Genomic DNA, 26,408 nt, shown 5'->3' with positions numbered 1-26,408 from the left:
ATTCACTTTTAATCATTAAAAGTGGAACAACTTACTGGGATATTTTCACTCCTTTACTGTTTAAACCACTTTAAAAAAGCTTCATTGACACCAGAATGCTTGGGCTTATATATGCATTTCATTTTGCTACAATTTTTTAGAAATGACTTGATAATTTTTTGTTTTGAGTTTCAAATTGTATGTACTGGTGAGTTCAATATGTTAAATTTACAAGCAACAACACATTTTTTGTTCTCATTTTCTATTTCTCTAATAACTTTCATTTTATCCTCCACACAACTTTTCATTTGCTGTCCATTTTAGTGTATGGTGTAAAAACTTATGTTTTTATTTCTGCCACAGAATGGTAGAAACTAGCTGGAATTTAAAACAAAAACAATGTTCTCCAGCAGTGGTCACAATACACATGTGGGTGATGCTAAATGCTTGAGATTTTACTTTTTGAGTTCTCAAAGTTTGTGATTATCAATATCTTTATATTAAATGCACTTCCATAATGATGTATTCTCTACAAAAAAACGAGTTTACAGTACACCTAAACCTCTTTTTATGCGAATTTTTTTTACATGAATGCGGAGTTACGCGAATTGGGATATCAAAAATAATTTTTTTACATGATTTTTATTCATTTTAAGCAACCAACCTAAAGTCCGAGTTAGGAAAAAATCCATAATTCAAGAAAATTCTGAGAATTTTTAAAATTGCATTCTCGTTTCAATTAATAAAATGCATAACTGACTGCACATAAACAAAAAAAAAAAAAAAAAAAACAGCAGTTGTTTGCAGTTTGAATTTGGTTTCTCGTATCAACTTAGAAAATTCTTACGAATTTCATTTATTGGGAATTCCCCGAATTACATAACTGGCTGCGCATAAAAAGGCAGTTCTTAGCAGTTTGAATTTGGTGTTTGAGTAGACAACACAGTTACCGCATTTTTTGCCTTTGTATTTTTTAAGTGAAATCAAAATAAAAATCGCATTATAAAATTAATAATTTTGCCAAGAAATAATAAATGGTAAGCTACATTGTATGTAATTTTCAAACTTTCATTTCATTAACCGACGATTTTAATCCAGCCCTCACATGATGTTGCTGATAACCAAAAAAATAAGGAAAGCCGTTTGCTTGGATATAAAAATTCAAATTTTAGATTGTCTTCAAACTGAGGAAGGTGCACCGGCTGTGGGTTAGCATTTTGGAGTCCGTGAATCAACTATCAGATCTATAAAGAAAAATGAAGAGGCTATTAGAAAAGCTGTATGTTCTGGTACAAAATCGAGTGCGAAATTATCATCATACACAAGAGATGTTGTTCTAGAAAAGGCCGAAAAAGCTTTAGTGATGTGGATAGAAGATAATGTACAAAAAAGAATGCTAGTTGATGGAAATTCCATCAAGCAATCAGTATTGAGATTTTATGAACAGATTAAAAAACTGCAGTCAGATACTTCATCTCAATCGAGGAAAAAATATGAATTTCATGCAAGCAATGGTTGGCTGGCTAAGTTTATTAAAAGACATGCTCTTCATAATATAAAAATTAAAGGTGAAACGGCTTCTGCTGATGAAACAGCTGCTAAAGCATTTCCACAAAAACTTGCTAAAATAATTGAAGATGGAGGTTACACTCTTGAAAAAGTTTGGAATATGGATGAAACTGGCCTTTTCTGGAAAAAAATGCCAAACAGAACTTACGTATCAAAAATGCAAAAAACTGTTGGTGGGTTCAAAGCAGCAAAGGATGGCAAAACACTCCTATTTTGTTCGAATGCTTTAGGAGATCGGATGTTAAAACCACTGCTCATAAATCGATCATTAAGACCACGGCCAATGAAAGGCGTAGATTTTCAAAAATTTCCAGTTCATTGGATGGCCAACAAAAAAGCTTGGGTGACCATTGATATTTTCACTGAGTTGTTCCACAAACATTTTATGCCAAAAGTTAGATGCTATTTGAATGACAAGTGTCTTGAATTTAAAGTGCTTTTGATTCTTGACAATGCACCTGGTCATCCTGCCATTGAACACCCAAATGTGCAATTTTGTTTTCTGCCACCCAATACCACATCATTGCTACAACCTCTAGATCAGGGTATAATTGCGACTTTTAAAATATTATGTCAGACGAACATTTCTGTTCGTTTTGAACAAGCTAAATGATGATGAAACACTGTCAGTTATGGATGTGTGTAAAAAATTTTCATTTATGGATTGTATTGATCAGGTTCGATTTTCGTTATCTGAATTGGGACCAGAAACCATGAATGCATGCTGGAATGCTATTTGGCCCGCATGTGTTAAAGAGAATGCTCCTGTTCCCTTCAATCATACTGCAGAATTCCCCAATATAATAAGTTTGGCATGTGTGAAATTGGTGGCGAAGGATTCGATGATCTTACGTCGGCAGATATCGAAGAATTGTTAATTAATAAACCTCTTAGCGAAGACAAAAATAGATACTCCTACTTTTACTGCTAATATAATTAAAGAAGTTCTTAAACTGGCTAGTAATTTAGGCAATTATTTTGCCCGACATGATCCAAATGAAGAATGTGCTGGGAAGTTTTCATGTGAGCTTAAGTTGTTAATGTCTTCATACAGAGAATTATATTGCGACTTATCTAAAGCATCAACAGCGATTAATAACTGAGTTCATGCTTAAAACTACTGAAACAACCAGTGATACTTTTGTTCAAGACATGACAAGAAGAATCCCACAAGTTGAGGTGGAAGTCGATGACGATAATACCATATCTAGCAGTTCTAGTGATATTACAGTCTCACGAAAATGAAAGCTTTCTCGTTTGTTGTCAGAAACTGATAGTGAATAACATAATTTTTTTATAGAATCCTTAGCAAACAACTGAAATGAATGTTTTTTTTTAAAAGTTATTAAAATTCATTATATGTATGTGTGTTCTCCCTGAAATGTAAATAAAAATCTTATGATCCTAACAAATTTAATGTTTGTTTGTTTTTTTCATTATTTTGCTTATATTTCAGGTTTGGAACCAATCTTCACTTTTTCTATGGAGTCAGTAGTTCTTTTTACATGTAATTTTTAGGAACGTATCTATCGTGTAAAAAGAGGTTTAGGTGTACTAAACAAACTACAAGGAATGGGTTTAGTCACCTAATCAAAACCTCCCACATATATAGCACACGTATAGCATCAATAAGAGTGATGTCACGTTGTCACCTATCTAGGTGTTGGTGCATCTATCTAGATGCAGATACCCTATGTAGAATGTGACATTCTACATAGGGTATCTGCATATGCTTACTGCTTTCTTTGCAGTTTGCTGTGTGGTGTAATAAATTGTCACATTATAAACCTTTAAAAGAAAGAGTAGAAATAATTGAATTGAAAAGCAGACAGTAGAAATGAATGTAGCTTTTATAGTAATACACCACCACATAAAATGTGAAAGTTGACTATGAAAAAGGGCGTCATTAAAAAAACTGCATCACTTGTGAATTTTGCAAATAATGTGTTTTGCGCTGCATTGGGGTTGCAGAAATGTTTGAAATGCATTTGTTAGATGGGATATATATCTCTGTGAATGAAATCCAATAAAAAGACTCCACCTGCTATACCTAATTGCCATAAATATCTTCTCAAAGGGCAAAATGTGTAATTAATGGAAATATGAGAAATCATGCAAATGGCAGTCATGACACACAAACACATTTTATTGCATTTACTGTAAATCAGCAAAATAAGTCCTCAGTATTTTGTTTTTCCTCCTTGAGCTTCAATTATAGCCTTGCAAATCTGGCATAGAGTTAATCAACTTTTGGATATACGGTTGCCCAATTTCATGGTACCACACCCTTACAATGCTCTCCTGCAGCTGAATCTTACTTGTTGGTGTCTTCTGAGCAATTTTAGGCGACATTATGTACCAGCAATTTTCAATATGGTTCAAATGTGGGCTATTGCTTGGCCAGTCCAACACTGTAATGCCAGCATTTCTGAGGTATGACTGCACTTTAAGGGTCGAAAACATTGGTATAAGTATGTTTTAAGCTTTGTGAGACAAGAAGACAAACTTATCATCAAGGTGCTGAGTCCTGTTGAAAAATGCAGTTTTGGACGTCTGTGTGGTGATCCCTAATAATGGGTTTCAAACACTCCTCCAAGATAGCAGTGTAGGTTTCTGCATTCACCGTTCCGTTAATAAACTTAATTCGCCCCACCCCTTTGCTTGTTATGCATCCCCATACCATCTGACTGGCGGGGAACTTTACAGTTGGTGTTATGCAGTCAGGATGGTATGCCTCCGATTTTCAATTTCTGACATGTTGCTTCCCGTCCGAGCCATGCAGGTTGAATTTCGATTCATCAGAAAAGATGATGGTGTCCCATTGCTCTTTTGTCCATGACACATGCATTTTAGCCCAAGTAAGTCTCTTCTTCCTCATTTGCTGGGTTAACAGAGGCTTTTATTGGGTCGATAGGCATACAGACCACATTCTGAAAGCTGTCTTTGGATAGTTCATGCACTTGTTTCAACACCAGAGGCCATCTCAAAGTCCAGGAGTACCAGCATGATCATTATGATGGCATAGCCGTTTCAAATATCAATCTTGGGAAGACGTAGTCGCTCTCTTACGGCCTGATGCAGGTCTTCTCTTCACATCACCGGCTTCACACTTTAATTTCAGCACCTGGGATACTGTTGACTGGTGGCATCCTATTTTATCAGCAATAGCATGCATAGAAAGCCCTTCCTGGGACAGAGCAACAGCTACACTTTTTTTTCTTGGTGTCAACTGAACATATGGAGCCATGCTTACACCTCTGCAAAACAGGATACTAATGAGTATACCCTTCCAATGCCATATTTATAGAAATGGCTGATGCAATACCTTTGCTTTGCGACAAACAAAATGACTGTAATCAAACAGTATCTTATATGTTTCACTACAATTGTTATTTTTTTTAAGATGATGCAGTTTTTTTGTCTGCCACTGTATAACAAATATGTACTATAAAAACTATAAAAGGAAACCTCATACCTTTATGTAGGAACAGAATTCTCTCAACACTCACGTTAGAAGGATTATGTGATTATATAAATAAATGTCCCATATTTAATATTAAATAAAATCAGTTACGAAAACTACATTAAAATTGTATAAATAAATACTTATTAAAAGATAGTCATGCGTTCAATTCTCATACCCATAATGTATCAGGAAAAGCCAGGAGAAGTCGACAGCCATCAGCACTCCCAAAAACCAAACCAATACTGCATGTTAACATAACTGAAAACAGTTGTAGAATTTATCCTTAAAGAACATAGGTTTATAGTTTATAATAATAACATTAGTAGGACATATTGAGCTTTATTGCTCATTCGATCTTAATTTGTAATTAACAAATGTACATATTGCTGGTTAGTTCTCTGGAAAAAAAATGAAACCTAAAAAAATGTGAAATTTAAACCGCCGTGAATATTTTCCGCCATAAAAAAACATGGGCGTGGCTAGAATTATCTTTCCCGGTCAAAACAGCACTGAGTGGGTGGGGGGGGGTGACAAAATCGCGAGTGTGGATGTTTCTCGCTAATCCTTGTTCAGTATGTGTTATGCGCTTGTCATGGAAGGTTTCGTCGTTTGCTTTTAATTTATATACTTATAAATTGAATAAATTTATCAATTTATAAATTGATATGCTTACAAAAATGATAAATCTACCGTTTTGCAGTGTAAAACAGGCTTTTTCGAGTGTGTTAACGGAAGAAAGTGACTTTATTGTGGACAAATTCTTTTCTAACCCCTACAAAAATATGGCTACGAATAACAAGGGAAATGTGAAAAGATCAAAGAAGGTGGTGATGACATTAGCGAATAAAATTGACTTATTAGACAAAATTTCTAATTGTGAAAGTGTCTCCTCAGTGGCAAAACATTATAAAATCAATGAGTCAACGGTACGATCAATCAAAAAATCGGAAGAAAAAATCTGCCGTAGTGTCCGTGAAAACGCGCTAATTGCTTCAAAAATTTGCTCTGTAACTCATGATGTTAAATTAGAAAAAATGGAAAAGGCTTTAAATCTGTGGATAGAAGACCGAACTCAAAATAAAATTCCGTTAAATTCACTCATCATTCGTGAAAAGGCAAAACTCCTTTATCAACACTTTAGCGAAACTGGTGATAGCACTGGCGGGATAAGTTTTTTTGGTTGCGAAGGTGCTGGTTTGAAAGATTTGTTTGAAATTTCTAATAAATATTACATTTAATATTAAATTGTTTCTTATTTTCATTTCGATGCCATATGCTTGCATTTCACTATGTACATATTCATAATATGAAGGTACATATAATACATACATAGACAAAATTTTAGACTAGTTTTTCTTATATATTTCATACTTTGGAATGGAACCTCTTTATTACTATGGGAGCCATAACTCAGTATTCGCGTTTTCGTTATTTGCGACATTTCTCAGGAACGTAACCCCCGCGAATGTGTGGGTTTACTGTATTTCATTTCAAGTGGATAAAAATGAAACTTAGTGCAAATAAAGTGTTTTGCTGTGAGATTTCTCTTCCCTGGTGTGTTGACGTTGATGGACTACTACATGGTGTGAGGCTAGCCACAGTTTCTATCCCTTACTGCTTTCTGGCCTACCCCCACAAGGTGGTGACAGGCAGCGTGGAGTCCCACAGGTAAATGGCCAGAAGAACAACACAATCCTACACCACATTGACACAAACCACGCATTACATACATTTCTGGCCTTTACAGAGTTCTGTAAGTTTCACATAGAAACAAAAGCTGAGTTCGGGGCAACCACCAGTGCCACTAGACAAACAACACTATGTATGATGTGAGGATAGTAGGCATGATGTGCCTAAAGCTGACCCCACACCATGAGTAAAGTTAATAATAAAATTAATTTTTTTTTTGTTTCATGGAAATAAGGGAATTTCTTTTGCTTTTGGTGGTGAAAACAAGTGATAAATACAAACCTGTCCTTTCCATAGCTAATGGACAGTTTACATGTTTGCTTGCAATAAAATGATTTCTGCTCATTTCTCCCACTTAGCAAGAGGAGCACATAATGCTTACTCTATCAAAAAATAAAATCTCAGCTGGATTTCTCAGAGGTCCAGTTGGTGGTGCAAAGGAAAAGGTATGAGACACTCAGATTTTTTTTTATTGAAAAGAAGTTATGGAAAAATATTTAGAAAGAGGTTACACAACTGAGTATAAAGAACATGAGATTTTATAGGTTCTATACAGTGGGATCAACTGATGATGTAACCAATAGCAAATTCTAAATTGGAAGCATTCAAGGAAGTCATTTTGGAAGCTACTGGGCTTTTTGTTCCAAGTATGAAATATTGCTCTAGGTTTAGGCCAAAATGGATGTCAGATGAACTAATGAGACTTGCGGCAGAGAAGAAAAATGCATGGGACGGACATAAATTGTCAGGCGACACAAGAAGCCTATGGTAGATACAAGCTAGTCTGTAATCAAGTCACAAAGGAGGTTAGGTAAGTGAAGGCAGATTATGAAAAAATTTTGGCAAAGGATGAAAAGAAAAACAACAAAGACTTCTTTACTTATATAAACTCTAAAAGGAAGGGGATGAATCAGATTGGGCCACTTGATATCGATGGTTTGACTGTAGATGATCATTCTCAGATAGCTGCCAAACTAAATGAGTATTTTGCATCTACATTCACACTTGAGGAGTTATTCAAGGTGGAGAATGCCAGATGTTTATCAAACTCTATAACAGGGAGTTAAATGATTTTGTAATAACTGAGAGCAAAGTGGAGGAGAAACTGTTGAAGTTAAACATAAGAAAGGCACCTGGGGTAGATGGAATCTATCCAATTATATTAAAGGAGGTGGCAAAGGAAGTTTATCCCCAAGGATGCTCTCATAATTATGAGAGCATCCTTGGGGAAGTCCCCAAAGACCGGAGATGTGCAAATGTATCTCTAATTCACAAAGGGGGGGATCAAAGAGCGACACGAGTAATTACAGACCTGTTAGTTTGACTTCGGTTCCAGTGAAAACAGTGGAATCACTGGTTAAGGAAGCAATGCAAGATCATCTAGATAAGACTGTAGTTATAGTTCAGACACAGCATGGGTTTGTTAAGGGGAAGACTTGTCTGACAAATTTGATTGGATACTATGATGTGGCTACAAATGAATTGGATGCAAAGAATGATTTTGATATCATATACTTGGATTTTAGGAAAGCTTTTGATACTGTGACACATGGAAGACTACTGTATAAATTGGAGCAGTATGGCATTAAAGGCAAGTTGCTACAATGGATAAAAGGATGGTTGAGTGGGAGAATGCAGAGAGTGTTTATCAATGGACACTGCTCTTCATTGTCTAATGTTATTAGTGGAGTTCCCCAGGGTCTTGGGCCCATTGTCGTTCTGTATATTTATCAGTGATATAGATGAAGGTATATCAGGCTTAATGTCCAGGTGATACAAAGGTTTATAGGGTTGTTAATATCAGTAATGACAGTATGCTGCTGCAACAGGATCTGGAAAAGTTGGATAGATGGGTTGAGAGGTAGCAACTGAAGTTTAAAATTGACAAATGCAAAGTACTGCATATAGGTAGCAGTAACCCCAGAGAAATATACCAACTGGGTGGTGTTACGCCGGGTAGTGGAGAATAAAAGAGACTTGGGGGATAATTGTGCAATCAGTGCAGTGCAGACAGGCTGCCAGAGTAGGTTATGTGGTCTTGTCAATGATATACAGGAATTTTGCGAGCATGGATAAGGAGGTGATTATCCCCTTGTATAAGGCAATGGTCAAGCCATACCTTGAGTATTATGTACAGGTCTGGAAGCCTCATTTTAGGAAGGATGTAGAGTTCCATAAAGAGTACAGAGAAGGGAAATAAGACTGGTGAAGGGAACAAAGGTGTGCTCTTATGAAGAAGGGCTTCAAATCTGCAAATTGCAGCTTCTTTAGACTAGGTACCTGTGAGGCGACCTGATTTGAGGTGTATAAGATCTTGAACGGATTGAGCAGTCCCAATGCTGATGGGATTCTTCCTCTTGCTCAGATTACAAACCTGAGGGTGCATGGATTCATACTGAGGAAAGACAGTTGTAGAATAGTTGTGCGGAAGTTTGCTTTTAGCCAGCGGGTAGTTGATTGCTGGAACAAACTTCCATCTGTTGTTGTGGAAGTTGATAGCTTAAATAAGTTCAAGGCAGAACATGACAAACATTTGGAATGAATGGATCAGTGACAAGGGAAGGGCTTTTTTTTTTTTTTTTTTTTGGCGATTCTGTATAAACTTGCTTTCTTGCATCATGTGCTTCTACTAATGCTAATGAGAAACCTAAAAGTAATGTAATTATTAAAGGACAAGAAGAGAAATTTAAGTCCAGAGAACAGATTAAGAAAGAAGTAATGAAGGAAGTGCATCCTATATTTTCAAAGATTAAGATAAAGATTTTCAAAAAGATAAGGAATTGTGGTTGTTTAATTGAAACAGATAACGTTGTAGATCTTAAGAAAATACAGGAATGATCAAGGATATAGGATTGAAAGCTGAGATACCAAAAAGACAGACCAGGGGTCAGTTTATGACGTGGAAAAAGATTTGTGGAGATCTGAATTTTTTGAACAGTTGGTTAACAATTACAATCGTTCAAATGTGTGGTTGGCAAGAATGGAAGGCTTGTGCCAAATTTGGATAAGTATATAAGCACTGTCCTAAAAGAAATGATTATCCAGTGTAAACAAAGAGGGAGACCGAGTGACCATTCAGTAAGAGATTAAAACTGTTTAGATTATAAATGATGGCTTGAATTAACAAAAGTAAGAACTGATTATGGATAATCAGCAAATTCAACAGGTAAAAAAAAAAAAGATTTATATATTTTGTAGGTTAATGATCAGTGCTATGATGGTGTGTCTCACAGTTGGTGGAGAGAATGTGGAGGATATCGATGTGTTGGTGTTATTGAATACATTGAATGCTATGTTGTCAATGAACAAGTTCAAGGCTTTCCCTGTTACATAAGGTTGTGCAGTTTAGGAGCAGATGCAAGACTTATCATTGGAATTTGTAATCAGGAGCTGATGTTAACTAATGAGAGCCAAATGTTTTTATCATGGCATGTGTATCGAATTAATGAGTTCATTTGGAGTAGTTGGTTTAGTGACTGTATGGTATCTGCAGTCACTAAAACATATGGAACAAGTGAGCAATGCATATTAAGGAAAAAATTTCAGTGGATCTAATGCAAAATCTGTATTAAGGTGTAGTGCAGAAACTGATAATGGGGAGAATTATATGAGGAATATATGCAAGCAAATAGATTACACACAATGAATATGAGGGCAATTGTCTGGTATACATGTACTTTAGGTGAATAGATGTTGTGTATTTGTAAATACCTTGTGTATTTCCCCTATTTTTGGTAAAATAATACCTTTTCAGGTGAGAAAGATGTCGTTAACAAGTGATCACAGGTGCATTTGTTTTAGGAGATTTAATAATGTTGGCTAACATGATTTTTACCTCTATCAGCTGTTTGCAGTCAATTTTTACATGCAAATTTTGATAATAATTCTTAAAACTTTGCAAGGCGCCTCCGTAGCCAGGTGGGAAGGAGCAGCAGTGCATAGCACATGCTTCTTGATTAGACCGGGGTTCGAGCCCGCCACCACCAAATATGGAGGATGTGGAAAGGTCAGGGAATGACCACCGCATATCCCAGAGCAATACGGCCTTAGTTGCTAATGCTCCTAAAAACCAAAATAACTAACTAAAACTTTCCATCACGTCACAGTTTCTTCATATACAGGTTTTTATGTTTATTTGTAATATGTATATCGTACTACAATTCTGGGACCTATGACACTGATCTGTTGTGTTACTTGCAAATAGTAATGTTTGTAGGTGGCAGAAATGTTGGAGGGTTAATGTGTTCAACCTTGTTTGTCTGCCTCCCACTTCGCTCTTCCAGTAATGGAAAGATAGTTTGTAGTTTAAGTACTTGTACAGTTTATATATCACATATTGTTTGTTTGTTTGTTCTGTGTTTTGCGTAGCATTGTATTGTTAAAACATTAAGCAGAAGCAAAAGAAGTGTTACAATCACACAGTTTCTGCTACATGTGTGGACAAAAACTCAGGAAAAAAATACAGTAGAACCTGGATAAGAAATTCCCACATAAGAAGTTTTCCTCATTACTAGGTTTGGTTTCTTAAGTCCCAATTTCAACTCTGTATGTTGTAATGTGTTATTTTCCCATGTAAGAAGTTTGTGATAAAGAATACAGTGTATTATTATAATGATGTTTTCCTACTTAATACATTTTTTAAACATACAAATTCTTTATTTTTAATATTAAAAAATATTAAACAATATGAACATTTTGGTAATCAAACAAGTTATTGCATAGCATCATTTTAGTCGTAGTAAATCACCGAAGTAACTGAAATGTCATCGTTTCTGTAATATCTCATATTGTGAATGCCTTCACAACGAGTTGCCCTGATATTGACTAATGATACTTATTCTCGGCAGATACTACCACCCTGGGGTGGTATCCACTGGCAAAGTGTTGCCTATTCGAGAATTCACTGGCAAAGAGTTGCTTATTTGAGGTAGTTCAATATCAGGACAACTTGTGAAGGCATTCACAATATGAGATATAAAAGAAACAATGCCATTTCACCTACTTCGGTGGTTTACTAGGAACTAAACTGATGCTTGGCACTAACTTGTTCGATTAGTGAATTTTCCGTAGTCTGAGGCTTTCAGTGCTAAATCCTTTTTAGTGTAAACATTTTGATATAATGGAAGTGGCATATTGCAATTGTTTTCATCGATATCCATAACTGGATAGCGTCAACCACATGAAACACAGTGATGCACATGCCATTAAATACTGATGTTCAACTGTCCATTTCTGACCAACTGTCAAACTGTTCTGAACAGGTCTGAATTACTTAGTAGATTGTTGCTCTGTCTTATTGTAATTGTGACTTTTTAAGGTATGTTGGAACTCCAAAGGAGCTCATCCTTCCTACTTGGTAACGAGTATTTGGTAAGGAGCTTAATGAACAGAATGTTAAGCAATTAGAAATTCTCAGTTTAAAAATGTTTCCATTGGCAGAGTGAAATATTTATAAATTCTGAAATAGTACTTATAAAATGATCTTTAAGTTATGTATGTGCATCTTTTCATTTTTATTTGTGTAGTTAATATTTCATACCCTTAAGGTCATTTTCCCTTGTAAGAAGTTCTAAACCTTTGGTCCCTTGAAAAACTTCTTATCCAGGTTCTGCTTTATATGGTATTATTAAACATACATATTCTTTGTACTTTGGTTGCACAGTTGGGGATCACGACAAAACTTGAGATCCACATCTGAACTGTATTACCTACAAACTAAGGATGTGGCTCACTGGAAAAATTAAAAGTATGCCTTTTGATGTTCCTGTAATGTGGTGAGAATCATGCAGTCACATTTACAGTTTGTATTCCTGCATGACAGAAATATTTGATATCTAGAAAATGGAATTTTCTAGATATCAATGAAAATGAAATATCAGTGATATCTAGAAAATGGAATTTTCTAGATATCAAATATTCACAGCATCAAATATTCTTACATATTGTCTGCAATGAGGCCTGTTCCACATAATGAAGACCTGCCGATACCAGATCCCCCAGAATCTATGATTTTTCTTTAGCCTCTTTTACGCATCTTAGCCCTCACGAATTTTCCTTTATATTCCAGTAAGGAATTATTAATTTTATTGAGATATTTCTTATAATATTTTTTCTTTTCTCTAACAGCTGATTGACTTCTTGGATTCACCCATGACATGTCTTTATAGACCCATCTTTATTTTCTATATTTACAGAATAATCCTACTAATGGTCTAAATTTTTGCCATTCATCCTCTAAAGTCATGTTGGCATCAGGAACACCTTTTATCTCTTGGGCAAGAAGGCATCTGTATTTAATGTTTCTTGGTAAATCTGAGAGCTTTTCAAATTTTTGCATTATAAAACTGTTTTATATCTCTTATTGGCACTGATTACTAATTTTCTCAGTAATAGATGATGATAATCTCCCTTAAATTCTCTGTAATACCCTTGTATCTTCAAGATGTTTAAGACACTTCAAGATTTGATTAGTTTCAGAACTGAGTAAATTTAAAGAACAGCAGATGTTAGAATGAAAAAAAAATCTTTTAATATTTTTCACCTTGAGCAGCTACACATCTGTGAGATTGCTTGTAGAGCTGGCGGAAACATTGAACCCCCACAAATTCCTTTGTTTGTTTTCTTTTCTTCTATACAATAAAATCATTGTCCTTTCACCTTGAATTTGATTTTGTGGAACAGGTAGTAGTCTGGAAATAAAATTCAGAGGAATGGGTTGGGGAGGGATTAAGCTCAACAATCTTGTGTTTTGTCAAAAAAATTCCTTGATAATCAGTGAATGTGGTCTAACTTTGTGAATTGGTTCTCCTTTTTTTTTTAAGCTGGGTCCTGTGGTGAATACTTTTAACTATTAATTAACCAAACATTCCAAATATGCATAGTACTCTTTATTTGCTGCTTTACCTGGTTGGAACAAATTTTTTAAAATGATTTCCTTGCTGTTGAAGAAAATGAACATCACTTTGGTTTTTGATAATGAAATTTTTTGTCTCTAAGAATATATTCATCACCATTCCGTGCTTTCTCTTTGTGTGAATCATATTGAAAACGCTATGATCAAATCAAGCAAGGAAGGAACGTCAACAGCTGGATTGAATTCTTTGCATGCTTCAGTCCAAGCATCTTTTAATTCATCACTCAAAACAGGTTAAAAGCAAAGATGTTCTGTTTTCCCAAATCATCAGCGAGAATTTGTATGAGTTGGTTTCCTCAGTACGAAGTTGCACTTCTATCATTTGAAGAGGCATTTGATGATCAGGCACAATTCTTGTGCGAACTTTTTTCAACTGTTTCTAGGATTTGACACACTGTTGGATTTTCACAGTCTTCATTGTCTTCCAGATCCTCACTGCCATCCTGAAATTGCATGTGTACAATTTTGACAAACCTCGAGCAAGAGAAACATCTTTACCATACATTTATTCTACCAATTTGTAGGTTTCATTTCCACTTTTCCCTAGCTTGAAACAAAATTTAGCATACATCCTTTATTCCATTACTTAACATAATGCTATAACCAACACAACAGCTCTAACACAGTCACATGTGAACAACTTATGATATGGAAATGACCTTGTATAGGGAAGCAGTCACATAGGTAAATTGCCATGTTATGTTGCATTATTGTCACACCTCCTTTGGCATGCATACAGTGGACTCATACTCATTCCTAGAACTTAATTGTCAAATCTTGTAAAATTATATATAATTTTTATTTTCTTGTTTCTGTTATGCTCCCCATATTAACATTGTCGCTATCTATATGTTGATATGCCTGTAATTAAGAATTCATGGCTTGATCAGAATTCTGGTAGCATTTTTTACCCTTATTGTTATCATGGTTTAACTTTGCATTGTAAATTTTCCTGAAATATCTCTGTAGATATAATTTTAATTTCATACTTTGCTGTTTAAATCCCTAACTAGTATTATTCTTTCTTTGCCATTAGGTGTACTGCTCTTTATAAGATCAAGAACTCTTCTATTCAATTTTTGTTTGAATTGCCTACAGTTGAGCAATGTATTCAATGTCATCATACAACTTTCCATCTTAAATTTTAGCATTAGAGAAGCATACAATGCAAGAAAGCAACCTTATACAGCATCAGCCAAAAAAAAAAAAAAAGAAAAAAAGAGACACTTCCCATTTCACCCATTGATTCACTGCAAATGGTTGTATAATTCTGCCTTGAATTTATGGAAGTTTGTTCTAACAATCAACCTGCTGCCTAAAGACAAATTTCTGCACATCTATTCTACAACTGTCTTTCTGCAATTAGAATTTATGTCCCCACAGGCAATTAATCTGGGCAAGAGGAAGAATCCTATCAGCATTAAGCTTGCTCAAGCCATTCAAGACCTTATACACCTCATCAGATCACCTCACAGGTGCCTAGTCTCCAGAAACTAATTTGCAGAATTTAAGCCTTTCTTCATAAGAGCAACTCTTTGTTCCATTCAACAATCTCATTGCCCTTTTCTGTACTTCTTTCAGCAGCTCTACATCCTTCCTAAAATGAGGCCTCCAGACCTGTATACAGTACTCAAGGTGTGGCCTGACCATTGCCTTTTACAAGTGGATAATCACCTCCTTATCTCTGCTAGAAAAATTCCTGGATATCATTGACAAGACACCATGAACTACTCTTGCAAACCATCTGCACTGCTCAGAAAACTTCATATCAGACTGCGCAAATAAGGTCTATTTCATTCTCTACCACACTGAGTGTAGTACCACCCAGTTGATACGTTCCTCTGGGGGTTACTGCTTCCCATATGCAGTGCTTTACATTTGTCAATGTTAAACTTCAGTTGCTACCTCTCAGCCCATCTTCTCAATTTTTCTAGATACTGTTGCAGTAGTATACTGTTTTTACTGTCATTAACAACTCTACCAACCTTTGTATTGTCTGTAAGTTTGGACATTAAACCTGATTACCTTCATCAATATCATTCATAAATACAGAAAACAACAATGGACCCAAAATTGAACCCTGGGGACTCCACTAATAACATTAGTCCACAAAGAGCAGTGTCCATTGATTACCACTCTGTCTGTTCTCCATCTCAATCATCCCTTTATGTATAGCAGCAATTTGCCTTTTAATGCCATAATGCTCCAATTTGTACAGTAGTCTGCAGTGTTCAACAGTATCAAAAGTTTTCCTGAAATCCAAGTAAAGGATCTCTGGCAACCCTACATGATCCACCCCAGGTGCCTTTCTTATGTTTAACTTCAACAATTTCTCCTCCATGTTGCTCTCAGTTATTGCAAAATCATTTAGCTCCCTGTTAGACTTTAATAAGCTTCTGTCCTCCACTTCCCTACAGAATTTCTCATGTGTGAATGTAGATGCAAAATACTCATTCAGTTTGTCAACTATCTGAGCAGGATCATCAACAGTCAAACCATGATATCAAGTGGATTGATCTGATTCATCCCCCTTCCTTCTAGTTTTTACATAAGTAAAGAACTTTTTGCTGTTTTTCTTTGCATCTTTTGCCAGATTTCTCGTAATTTGCCTCCGCCTGCCTAACCTCCTTTGTGATTTGATTATAGACTATCTTATATCTACCATTTATTAGGTACTACACCTACCTAGTAGTGTGTTGAGCCTCCTTTAGCCTTCAAAACAGCCTGAATTCCTCTAGGCATGGATTGAACAAGATGCTCAAATCGTTATGCAGGAATGGAGTACCATGCAGACATGAATGTGTCACGCAGTTCCTTGAGATTCAACGGAGGTGTAGGGTTGCAGCGAACAGCCCTTTCCAGCTCATCCCAAAGATATTCAATAGGATTAAGATTCGAGGACTGAGCAGGCCATTGCAGCAAAGAAAAGTCATTGTTGTGTTCCTAGAACCATTCCATAGTGATTTGGGCTTTGTCCACCGGGGCATTATCCTGCTGGAAGTAACCATCTGGCTGAGGATAAACTTCTCAACATGAACAGATGCACTTGGTCAGCAATGATGTTTAGGTACGATGTGGCATTCCAACATGAATCTATGGGTATCAATGGACCCAATGTGTGCCAAGAAAACATTCCCCACACCCACTGTCCCCCACCACCTTGCACAGTAGTCATCAAACATGACAGGTCCATGGATTTATGTTGTTTTTGCCAAATTCTGAGCCTTCCATCAACATGATGCACCAGGAACTTCGACTTGTCAGACCAAGCAAATGTTTTCCAATCTTCGATATTTTTATATCGAGGATTGGAAAACAGTTGCTGTGCCCACAGGAGGCATGCCCTCTGTTCTTCACTGATAACAAAGGTATGTGATGTGGCCGTCGGCTGTTGTAGCCCATTCATGACAAAGTGCAACTAGTGGTCCATTGCGATATTTGTTCTGCGCACCAAGGTTGTATTCTGATGTGATGTGCGACATTGTGGCCCGTCTGTTTGCTTGCACAATTCTAGCCATCCTCCTCTGACCTCTCTCATTAACAAGCTATTTTCTTCCACAGGAGTCCCATTGAGAGAATGTTTTCTGTTCGTTGCGCCATTCTCGATACACCCTTGAAACTGTGGTGCATGAAAAGTTCAGGAGAACTGCTGTTTCAGAGATGCTTTGACCAGCACGTCTTGCACCTACTACCATGCCACATTCGAAGTATGTTAGATCACTCCTTTTCCCCATTCTTGCTACAGTTTGTATGCTTAACTGATACTAGAAAGGTTGTTCTGCTGCATTTATATCCACAATTGTGGTCATGTAAATTGCAACGTTGTGGGACAAACCATTTGTATGCACAGCAGGGGCGTACCTAATAAAGTGGCAGCACAGTGTATATGATATCAATATTATTTTTTGCATCCAGTTCGTTTGTGACCGCATCATAGTATCCAATCAGATTGGTCAGACAACACATCCCCTTAACAAACCCATGCTGTATCTGAACTATAACTGCAGTGTCTTGTCTAGACTACTTGTGTCACCCTTTGATTGCCCTATGTGAATTTGGGTCACATTTGCACATCTCCAGCCATGGGGACCTCCCCTGAGAACAAGGAAGCTCTCATAATTATGACTAAGGGTTTGCTTACTTCCTTTGCTGCTTCAATATAACTGGATAGATCCCATGCACCTAGGGTTGCCAGATTTCTATAACTGGATTAAAGGATACTCAAAAATAATTAATTCTACCACTCTCCAACGCTTACTCCACCCCTTCCACCCCAAAAAAGGAAAATTGAGTGATTTTTAGTTAATAATTAAACATTTTGTTTATATTTTTTTAGATTTTGGTTTAAAAATTATAGTTTTCATATTGACTATAAATATTTGCAAATTTTAGTTTAATTTAGAATTTAAAATAATTAATGGTAAACCATGGCTTTCTATGGGGAAGGACATGGATTGATATATAATGATAATGTACGATATGGATGATATAAAAAGCATGAATTGATCCAGATATTTTAATGCAAGTTTAGTGCATTAATTGACTAAATGACATCAAATGGCATTAATCGACATCAAGCTAAAGTAATTTTAGGTAGGTGAAAAAAAAACAAAAACAAAAAAAAATGTACTGGTTTAATAGCTAGAAATCATTCATATTGAACATAATTTGTACTGCTTCCAGCAGCCTTAAGAACTTCGGCATCATTTTTAATTTTCTCAGAAAAATTATCTTTAAAATTTAAGTAGATCTTTAGTTCACTTTTTATGAGTGAAACTGAACATCTATTTTGCCCATCCCTCTACTTCGAGTTCATTACACTAAAAATCCTTTCTGAATTTGCTGAAGTCCCCGGCACTGAAAAAACATATGAAGTGACCTTGTAAAAATATTTGAAAGCTTAAAATCATTTTTCAGAATTAATTGCCATTGACTGGAAGTACTGGAACAAGTTTTAAATTTTTCAGAGGTTGACACAGTTTCATAATTTGTTTTCAGTACTGAAACCTCATCAAACAAATCATTCATATCCAACTTTAGTTTTTCTATTAATTTAAAATATTCTGCTACTTCTAAAAATGAGTCATAATTAGGACAACCGTTTTTAAATTTTAATTTGCTGAGTTTCATAAAAGGGGTATTTTCATTAAAATTCCTTTCTTAAATATTTCAATGCAGCATTATAAAATTCTTTGAAATCATTACTGTGCTTTTAACTACAGTGTCTAATTTGTGAAAATGCTGATGAACTTGATACCCAAAAATTTTTGAACAAGATGATTCTTTAGTGAATTTTTTAGATCATTCCATATATAAAATATATCACTGGCACATGTTTTATTCTTTTCAAGTTCTTTTATTGCTTTACAAATTATTTTGCAAAGTTAATCAAAGTTAAATAAGATTATCCCTTCTTTTAGCTGAAATGTAAAAATGGCTATATATTTTCAAGACAATAATAATACCAATATCTAAATTACCGAAAGCATATTTAGCTAAATTATGAATAATGTGAGCATGGCAGTTTAGGCACTCAAACATTCCATCTTTCATCAAACATTGCACTTTCATCAACATTTTCAAAAAAAATCAACCGAGTAGTTTATTTGATCATATTCTTTGTTGTGAGCATGAATCGACATGAAGTACTGAATCAACAAAGGAAACATTTTCATATTCTTTCTATTAGAAGCATCAATCTATAAACAAAAAAATAATGGTTGGATCATGATGTTTTAAATCATCCAAAACAATTTGCAATGCTTTTTTACCTAAAACATTACAAACAATGGCAGCAGATTTAGTTCTTGCACATGATATTTTTGGTGCTATTTTTGAATCATTGTAAAGTTTAGAGTTTAATTTCATGACAATCTAATGAGTTATAAGAATGATGAAGCTTAATTGAATGATAAATATGGGTTATTTCAGCTGCAGTAACTGAATCCTCTTCTTTCGTATTCTTCTGTTTCACGAGAAACCTATGAAGAAGATTTGAAGAATATGCTGATTTATGAGCTTGTGAGTCTTATGCTGAGTAACTGCTAAGATTCCCATATAACCAACTTTAAATGCATTTCTACACAGGAGACATCTCGCCTTATGAGGATCATTTGTATTCTTGCTCTAAATTTTTGTTATAAGAACAAAGCCTCTTCTTTTTTGAGGGAAATTCCATTTTTGATGGTTAAAAATAAAATGTTTGTATATAACATGAAATATGTAGGTTCCTATAACCATATAAATGAAATAGATAAATGTTGCTTTGTAAAGTTATAGGAAAAACAGTTTAAATAAAGCCATTGAATTCCATATTATAAAAAGTGATTTTTCCGATACCTATGATTTTATTAATTATCTACCAGTTGCACGATTTTTGGGAAAATTAGATCTTGGCAACACAGATGCAAGTTTTAATGCTTTGTCAAAAAAATATAACTTCATCGAGAAGTATGAAGTTAAGTGCATGGTGTTCGCCAAACTACATATATGAGCTGGAGAGACTAAAAGATTAAGATTATCTCTTTATGATTCATTTCTCAGTGATGGATTTTGCATTTGAGGGGTTTGTAACATATCCCCTGTTAAAGCTTTGAAATGAAATTGTAATTTTTTGTCGGTTTGGGGGTCCCTGTGCATGTGGGGTAAGAAGCATATGTCTCCAGGATACACCTGTGTGGAAATCCGCCACTGCCATTTTGATGCACAGGCATTGAAAAATTAAAATAAAGGACAAATTGCATCCTTTCTCGTTTCAATAAAGGACAAGGACAGTTTGGCTAAAATAAAGGATTGTCCTTTGAAATAAAGGACGTAGGGCAACATTACATGATCCACTCAAGGTGCCTTTCTTATGTTTAACTTCAACAATTTCTCCTCCGCTTTGCTCTCAGTTATTACAAAATCATTTAGCTCCCTGTTAGACTTTAATAAGTTTCTGTCCTCCACTTCCCTACAGAACTTCTTGTGTGTGAATATAGATGCAGAATACTCATTCAGTTTGTCAACTATCTGAGCAGGATCATCAACAGTCGAACCATCGATATCAAGTGGATCAATCTGATTCATCTCCCTTCCTTCTAGTGTTTACATAAGTAAAGAACTTTTTTGCAATTTTTCTTTGCATCTTTTGCCAGATTTCTTGTAATCTGCCTAATCTTCTTTGTGATTTGATTACAGACTAGCTTATATCTACCATAGGTTTCTGTATCACCTGATAATTTATATGCATTCTGTGTTCATTTTTCTCCTCTGCCACAAGTCTCATTAGTTCATCTGACATCCATTTAAGCCTAAACCTTGAACAGTATTTCTTAGTTGGTATGAAAAGCCTAGTAGTTTCCAAGATTAATTCTTTGAATGCTTCCCATTTAGAATTTGCTGTTGGTAACATCATCAGTTGGTCCCACTGTATAGAATTTAAAAAATGTCTCAGACCACGTGGTCACCTTTACGAAAGCTGAAACCCTTCTTTTTACTCAAGATGGTAGTTACATTTTTGAGTAAATCCCACATCAGCACACTGTGATTACTGCCACCTAGTGGTTCCTTTATCTGCAGATTCTTAATGCATGAAGAATCAGTGCTGATAATCAGATCAAGAGTATTACTCCCTCTGGTTGCCTCTTGAACATGCTGCTGTAGGAAACCATCATTCAGGAAATCCGCAAAAGCCTTGCTAGTGTGCAAGACCAACCCACAAGTTCCAGTGAGTTGGAACTTGTGGGTTGGTCTGGGAAGTTAAAATCCCCCATTATAAGACAATCTGATTTATTAGCCCACTCTATTTCTCTGTGCAGTTGTTCATTGTACTTACCGTTCATTAGGCCTGTAACACACTCATACTGCTCATTTTGCTCTCCCAGTGCTTAAGCACACCAAACTGACTCAACGTTGCACTATCTACCCGTATCAACTGGATGCACTTGCATAGAATTTATTTGTTACTTAACTAACAGCATAACCCCTCCTCCCTTCCTGTCTATCCTTACTGTACACATTGTACTCCCTGAATTCTAATTCTACATTCCATATTGTGTGGCACCACATCTCTGATATCCCAACAATATCTGCCTTTGATGTTTTGACCAGCACACAAATTCATCAAATTTATTTACTAAGCTCCTAGGTGTACACACACACGTATATATACACCTGTTCTTATTCTTAGCTACCCTAACACACAGCCCATATATTTACATGTTTCGCAATGACTCACAGCAGTCTTTGAAATTGCTATCACTTTGTTTTCCAGACTGTTTGTCATTCCAATAGAAGCAGTACAAGAATTGCTTTCACCTCTGTATCTGACTCCTGTTAATATGTTAGTCTGTGAATCCCCTTGAACTAGCTGTTTTCCGACCCACCTAACACTGCCTTGATAGCATCAGCAAATATTCTTGCACCCTTTCTATTTAAGTGTATCCCATCCCTGTGGAAGCAGTCTGGTAACAAGCTGCTAACTTCTAGTAAAAAGCACAGACCATGCTGGGAAAAATTCTACCCTTCAGCCTTGCACAGTCTCTCCAGGGCTGAATTGATTGACAAGGCTCTCATCATATACTCCCTCCTATCGTGTCTGGGCAGAATTGCAGACACTTTCAAATTCAACCCTAACTTGCAGCTTTTTTTCAACATTGATCTGTACTTGTTAATTAATTCTCCTATTATTAATGTCATTAGTGTGAACGTGTATAGCAATATCAATTTTTTGTGCCCTTAAAAGATATCTGCTGCTCAACATCATCAACTTTTGCCCCTGGCCCTGTTCCTCTTATCCTTTTTGCACAGCATATTCCTCGTTTCCCTGACAATAGAGTCATTGACAACAACTAGTTCCTGTATGGCCTGATGATCAAGTACAAGCTCTGGCCTTGATGTGGCAGCTGAGAGCTTGATGGGCCCACTCAATTTAAGTCCTTCGAGGGCATCTATCCCTCTTGGCAATATCGTGTCCCATTCCTGAGAGCTCCACAAACATCAAACAAGCAATACATTTCAAAAGGTTGTGATTCATAGCACAACACCCTGCTCAGTTCTTCCCCGAGCCACACAACTCCCGCTACTTTGAGACATTTGCTTTGCTGCTCTGGTCCGAGTCGTTATTTTGATTCAATTTCAATACAATTAAAAATATTACATGAAATTTATATCCCAAATCAGTAATAACACTATATATCAGGATTGAGTTTTATCTCCTACCGAGTTAACATTTATTATATGAATCACTATCTTCTATCAAGTTTAGGTTATATGTATTAAGTTATAACGTTATGTTTGGAAAATCTAAGTGGTTATATGTATTGAGTTAAAACGATATGTTTGGAAAATCTAAGTAGTTATAATAGATATAAATTCAACTATCTATTGCCACCTACATGGTTCGAACTCTTGCGCTAGCTATTTTCAATATTATATCTATGCCAGTCACCGATTCTAAAAGCTGTATGAATATTACTGTCGTACATATTACGGTCTACGTGACAAGTTAAATTATTAAAACACCACGTAAGTAGTGCTATAATTTATAGTTTATAATCCTCTGATTACTCTGTTACAAGTTACGTAGAAACTTCCGGTATCTGCTATATCGATACGAAATCAATTTTGGCCGGTTAAACTTTCCAGACTGTCCTAAATGTATTGTTACACATTTCTTGCACTGTTCTTGCTTCTAGAATAAAGGAATTATTGTTTATCTACAAGTCTCTGCATTCTTTTTCCTGGTGTCTGCAATACTTTCTGTTCTGATATCAAAACTATCAAAATACAGTCTGTCCTCGTATAGCACGATAGTTGCGTTCCTAGAAACTCTCGTGCAATGCGAAATCGTGCAATATAAACAACAGGCCCTATGGGAAAAGTAGGGTTAGGTGCCGACCACCCAAGATTGAACACACATTTGGAACCAAAACATTACCAAACAATAAATAATCGGGTAATTTTAATCGTTATAAAATACGTTAAGTATTTTATAACGATTAAAATACGTAATAAAAATATTATAAAGTATTTTTAGTATTTTTTAATACTAAAAAAGTATTTTTTACGAATAAGATACGTATTTTATTCGTAAAAAATTTATTATATTAAATAAAATAGTCGTAATAAAATACTTACGTATTTTATAATACGTAAGTATAAATTATAATACGTAAGTCGTAATAAAATATTGCTAATGCTTTTGCTTCTATCGTAAGCAAACTTGTTTTTTGTTTGATTTTCTATCCAAACAGATGACAGCCGTTCCATCTCTTCCAATTCTTGTGTCTTAATCTAATGGATTTTAATTACACTGAGTTGTTCCTGCTATGAAAGTTGTTTTTATTTTCTCTGCATTCTTTGTAATTCTCGGCGTTGCCTGATTTAGGCCTATAGCACGTGCAATATCACGTGGCCTTTCATTTCGCTCAAAGCGTTTCACAATTTCATATTTTTTCTCTATCGACAGAGGCGGACAGAAGCCTTACGGGGCAAACCACGGTGGGCCGGAGGCCGGTGTGATTTTGGCCATAAACCGTAGTATGAGGCCACTATAAATTTTCCCGGTTAAGAATTTTTGATCCAGTCCGCCTCTGTTTATCGATATTGCTTTTTTTTTTTTTTTTTTTTTTTTTTTCCCCTCTGAATCTGCAGTGTCTTAGCCAGAACGCTTCCTTTTAAGTATTTTACTCATTTTTAGGGAATAAAGCACAATTACAAAACGAGGAGGCACGCGTGATACACATAAACAAAGCTGCGCGCGTGTAGCAACTGAATAAACAACACCGTAAAGGCCGAGATACACTATTAACACCTCACATTTTACTAAAGCACATTTCTGGGGGTTACTACCATAAAACAATAAAAACAATTTCCAGTTTCGTTTCTGTTAGTGGAATCTGTTATAAACTGGTAGTAAACTCCATCTAATTGCATTTGCTATTATATCGATAACTGGAATTGTGTTGGTTTTTACGTTATTATGGTGAAATGTGTTTCCCCTTCACTGATATAAAACACATAAATACATTTTCAGAATCTTCTTCTTCATTCCTATCGTGTTGCGTTCAGTTGGGGTGATTCCGCGTTTGACTGCCATTTCTTGTAAACACAAAGGCGAATCGTGTATAAGCGAATTCGGTTCGTGTTATATAAGATAACGTTCCCCTATTTATGAATCGTGTATGATCGAATTCGTGTAATGTAAACACGTGTTATACGAGGACCGACTGTATGTGCAATTGTACCTATTTGGATAGTTTTTCCAGTGTCATATTTTGCACTGTGTAACCATGGTATCCTTACAAATACAGAGGACCTTGTTGATCCAGGTGATTTGAAATAAATCTGCCACAATTTTTATTGTGATAGTTTTTTGCTGGTCCTTCAGTGGTGATCCATGTGAATATGAATTGGACTATGTTTGATGATATTTATTCTGTATTAGTGTACTGCATAAGGGTGAATTTTGCATTACACAGAGTTTGTCTGTATGTTATATGTTGCTGACTTTAAGAATTTGCTTTAGAACTTTGGAAAAGTTAAGGTTAATTTTTACTAAATTTTTGCAAGCAAATATTTGATGCCATTTTATTAATTCATTTTAGAACTATACCAGTAGGGATTTAAGAGGATTAGCTGTAAGTCATTCCCAAACATGGTTTAGAGAAGGTCAGCATGTTATTTTAACCTTAAAAGATAAAGGTATGTAATTTTCCATGCTATATTTTATATTCTTAAAAGAAATTTTGTTTATTGACGTTTGTTTTTCTTTAAATGTAATGCTATTAATTTTCCATATTAAGTCATTATATTAGCCATCAGATCAGCAAGTGTATGATTTTTCCTAATGCAAGTAGGTTGCATGGGGATTACATTGATCCTCAAATACTTTGCAGACAGATACTAATGCTCTTAATACACTATCTGGACTACATTAATTATAATGGTAAAATATAATTTTAACATTGTAAAGTGATATATATATATTTTTTTTTTTTGTGATTTCTATTCCATGGCAAAACGTATATCCCTTTTGAATTTTTCATATCAGTGTTGGTGTGAGGTTTATGAAATTAAAATATCATATTCATAACTGTTATGGTTATTTTTTAATGAAATTTTGAAAACAGAAATCTTGAGACATTTGTATGTAACATTTTAAAATATAAGTGGAAAATATTTGTAAGTGTTTACCTCATAAAATGTGCACGCATAATATTTTTCATTTACTGTTTCTGAAAATGTAAAGGGCTATCAGCATTGCAAATGTAAACTTCATGATCATAACTGCAAACCAGAGATTTAAAAAAAAAAAAAATTTTTTTTGTAACATCAATGTATTCAATTAAAAAATTCAACTGACTCTCTCATAGAGCTTTTTTTCACAAGTTGAGTTGTAACATGAGCAAACAGACAAAAAGTAGTTTCTCTAAATTGACTGCTTAGAGTTGTCCACTCAGATTTGTAAACAGAAGAGCAGAAAATTCAAGTTCCTGAATACTTTGCTGGGCAAGCTTCACATGATGTCATAAGTCAAACATTATGCATTCCTTTGGTCCTCTGCTGTGGAATGAGTTATTTTGCATTTTGCATAGCTTCTATGAACAGTTTCTGAATCTGCAAGAGTTATGAAATAACAGTCCTTCAAAACTCTAGAACTAACCAGGAAGGCAGTTTTAGTGTTAAGTTGTTTGTGATAGTGCATTTAGCTATTAGTTTATAGAATGGGGAAAATGTGTTTGCATTATTTGTAATTGCATTTTTTTTTTTTTTTTTTTTTTAATTCTTCTTTTTCTTCCAACTAACCAG

At 35.2% G+C, this 26,408-nt stretch overlaps 1 protein-coding gene across 1 annotated transcript in view; it reads left to right on the top strand.

The window, feature by feature from the left end:
• The window catches only part of LOC150084627 (U4/U6.U5 tri-snRNP-associated protein 1), a 343,250-nt gene that overhangs the window by 102,464 nt on the left and 214,378 nt on the right, over positions 1 to 26,408 (top strand). The window contains exon 7 of the mRNA XM_090375366.1: positions 25,205 to 25,301. Coding sequence (XP_090231492.1) covers positions 25,205 to 25,301 — 97 coding nt within the window. The remainder of the gene's footprint in view (positions 1 to 25,204; positions 25,302 to 26,408) is intronic.

Source organism: Mastigoproctus giganteus, chromosome 6, assembly GCF_048544385.1.
Source record: "Mastigoproctus giganteus isolate SK-2022 chromosome 6, ASM4854438v1, whole genome shotgun sequence".
Taxonomy (NCBI): Eukaryota; Metazoa; Arthropoda; class Arachnida; order Uropygi; family Thelyphonidae; genus Mastigoproctus; species Mastigoproctus giganteus.
Note: the sequence above shows the minus strand (reverse complement) of the source record. Positions and strands in the feature narration are given on the sequence as shown.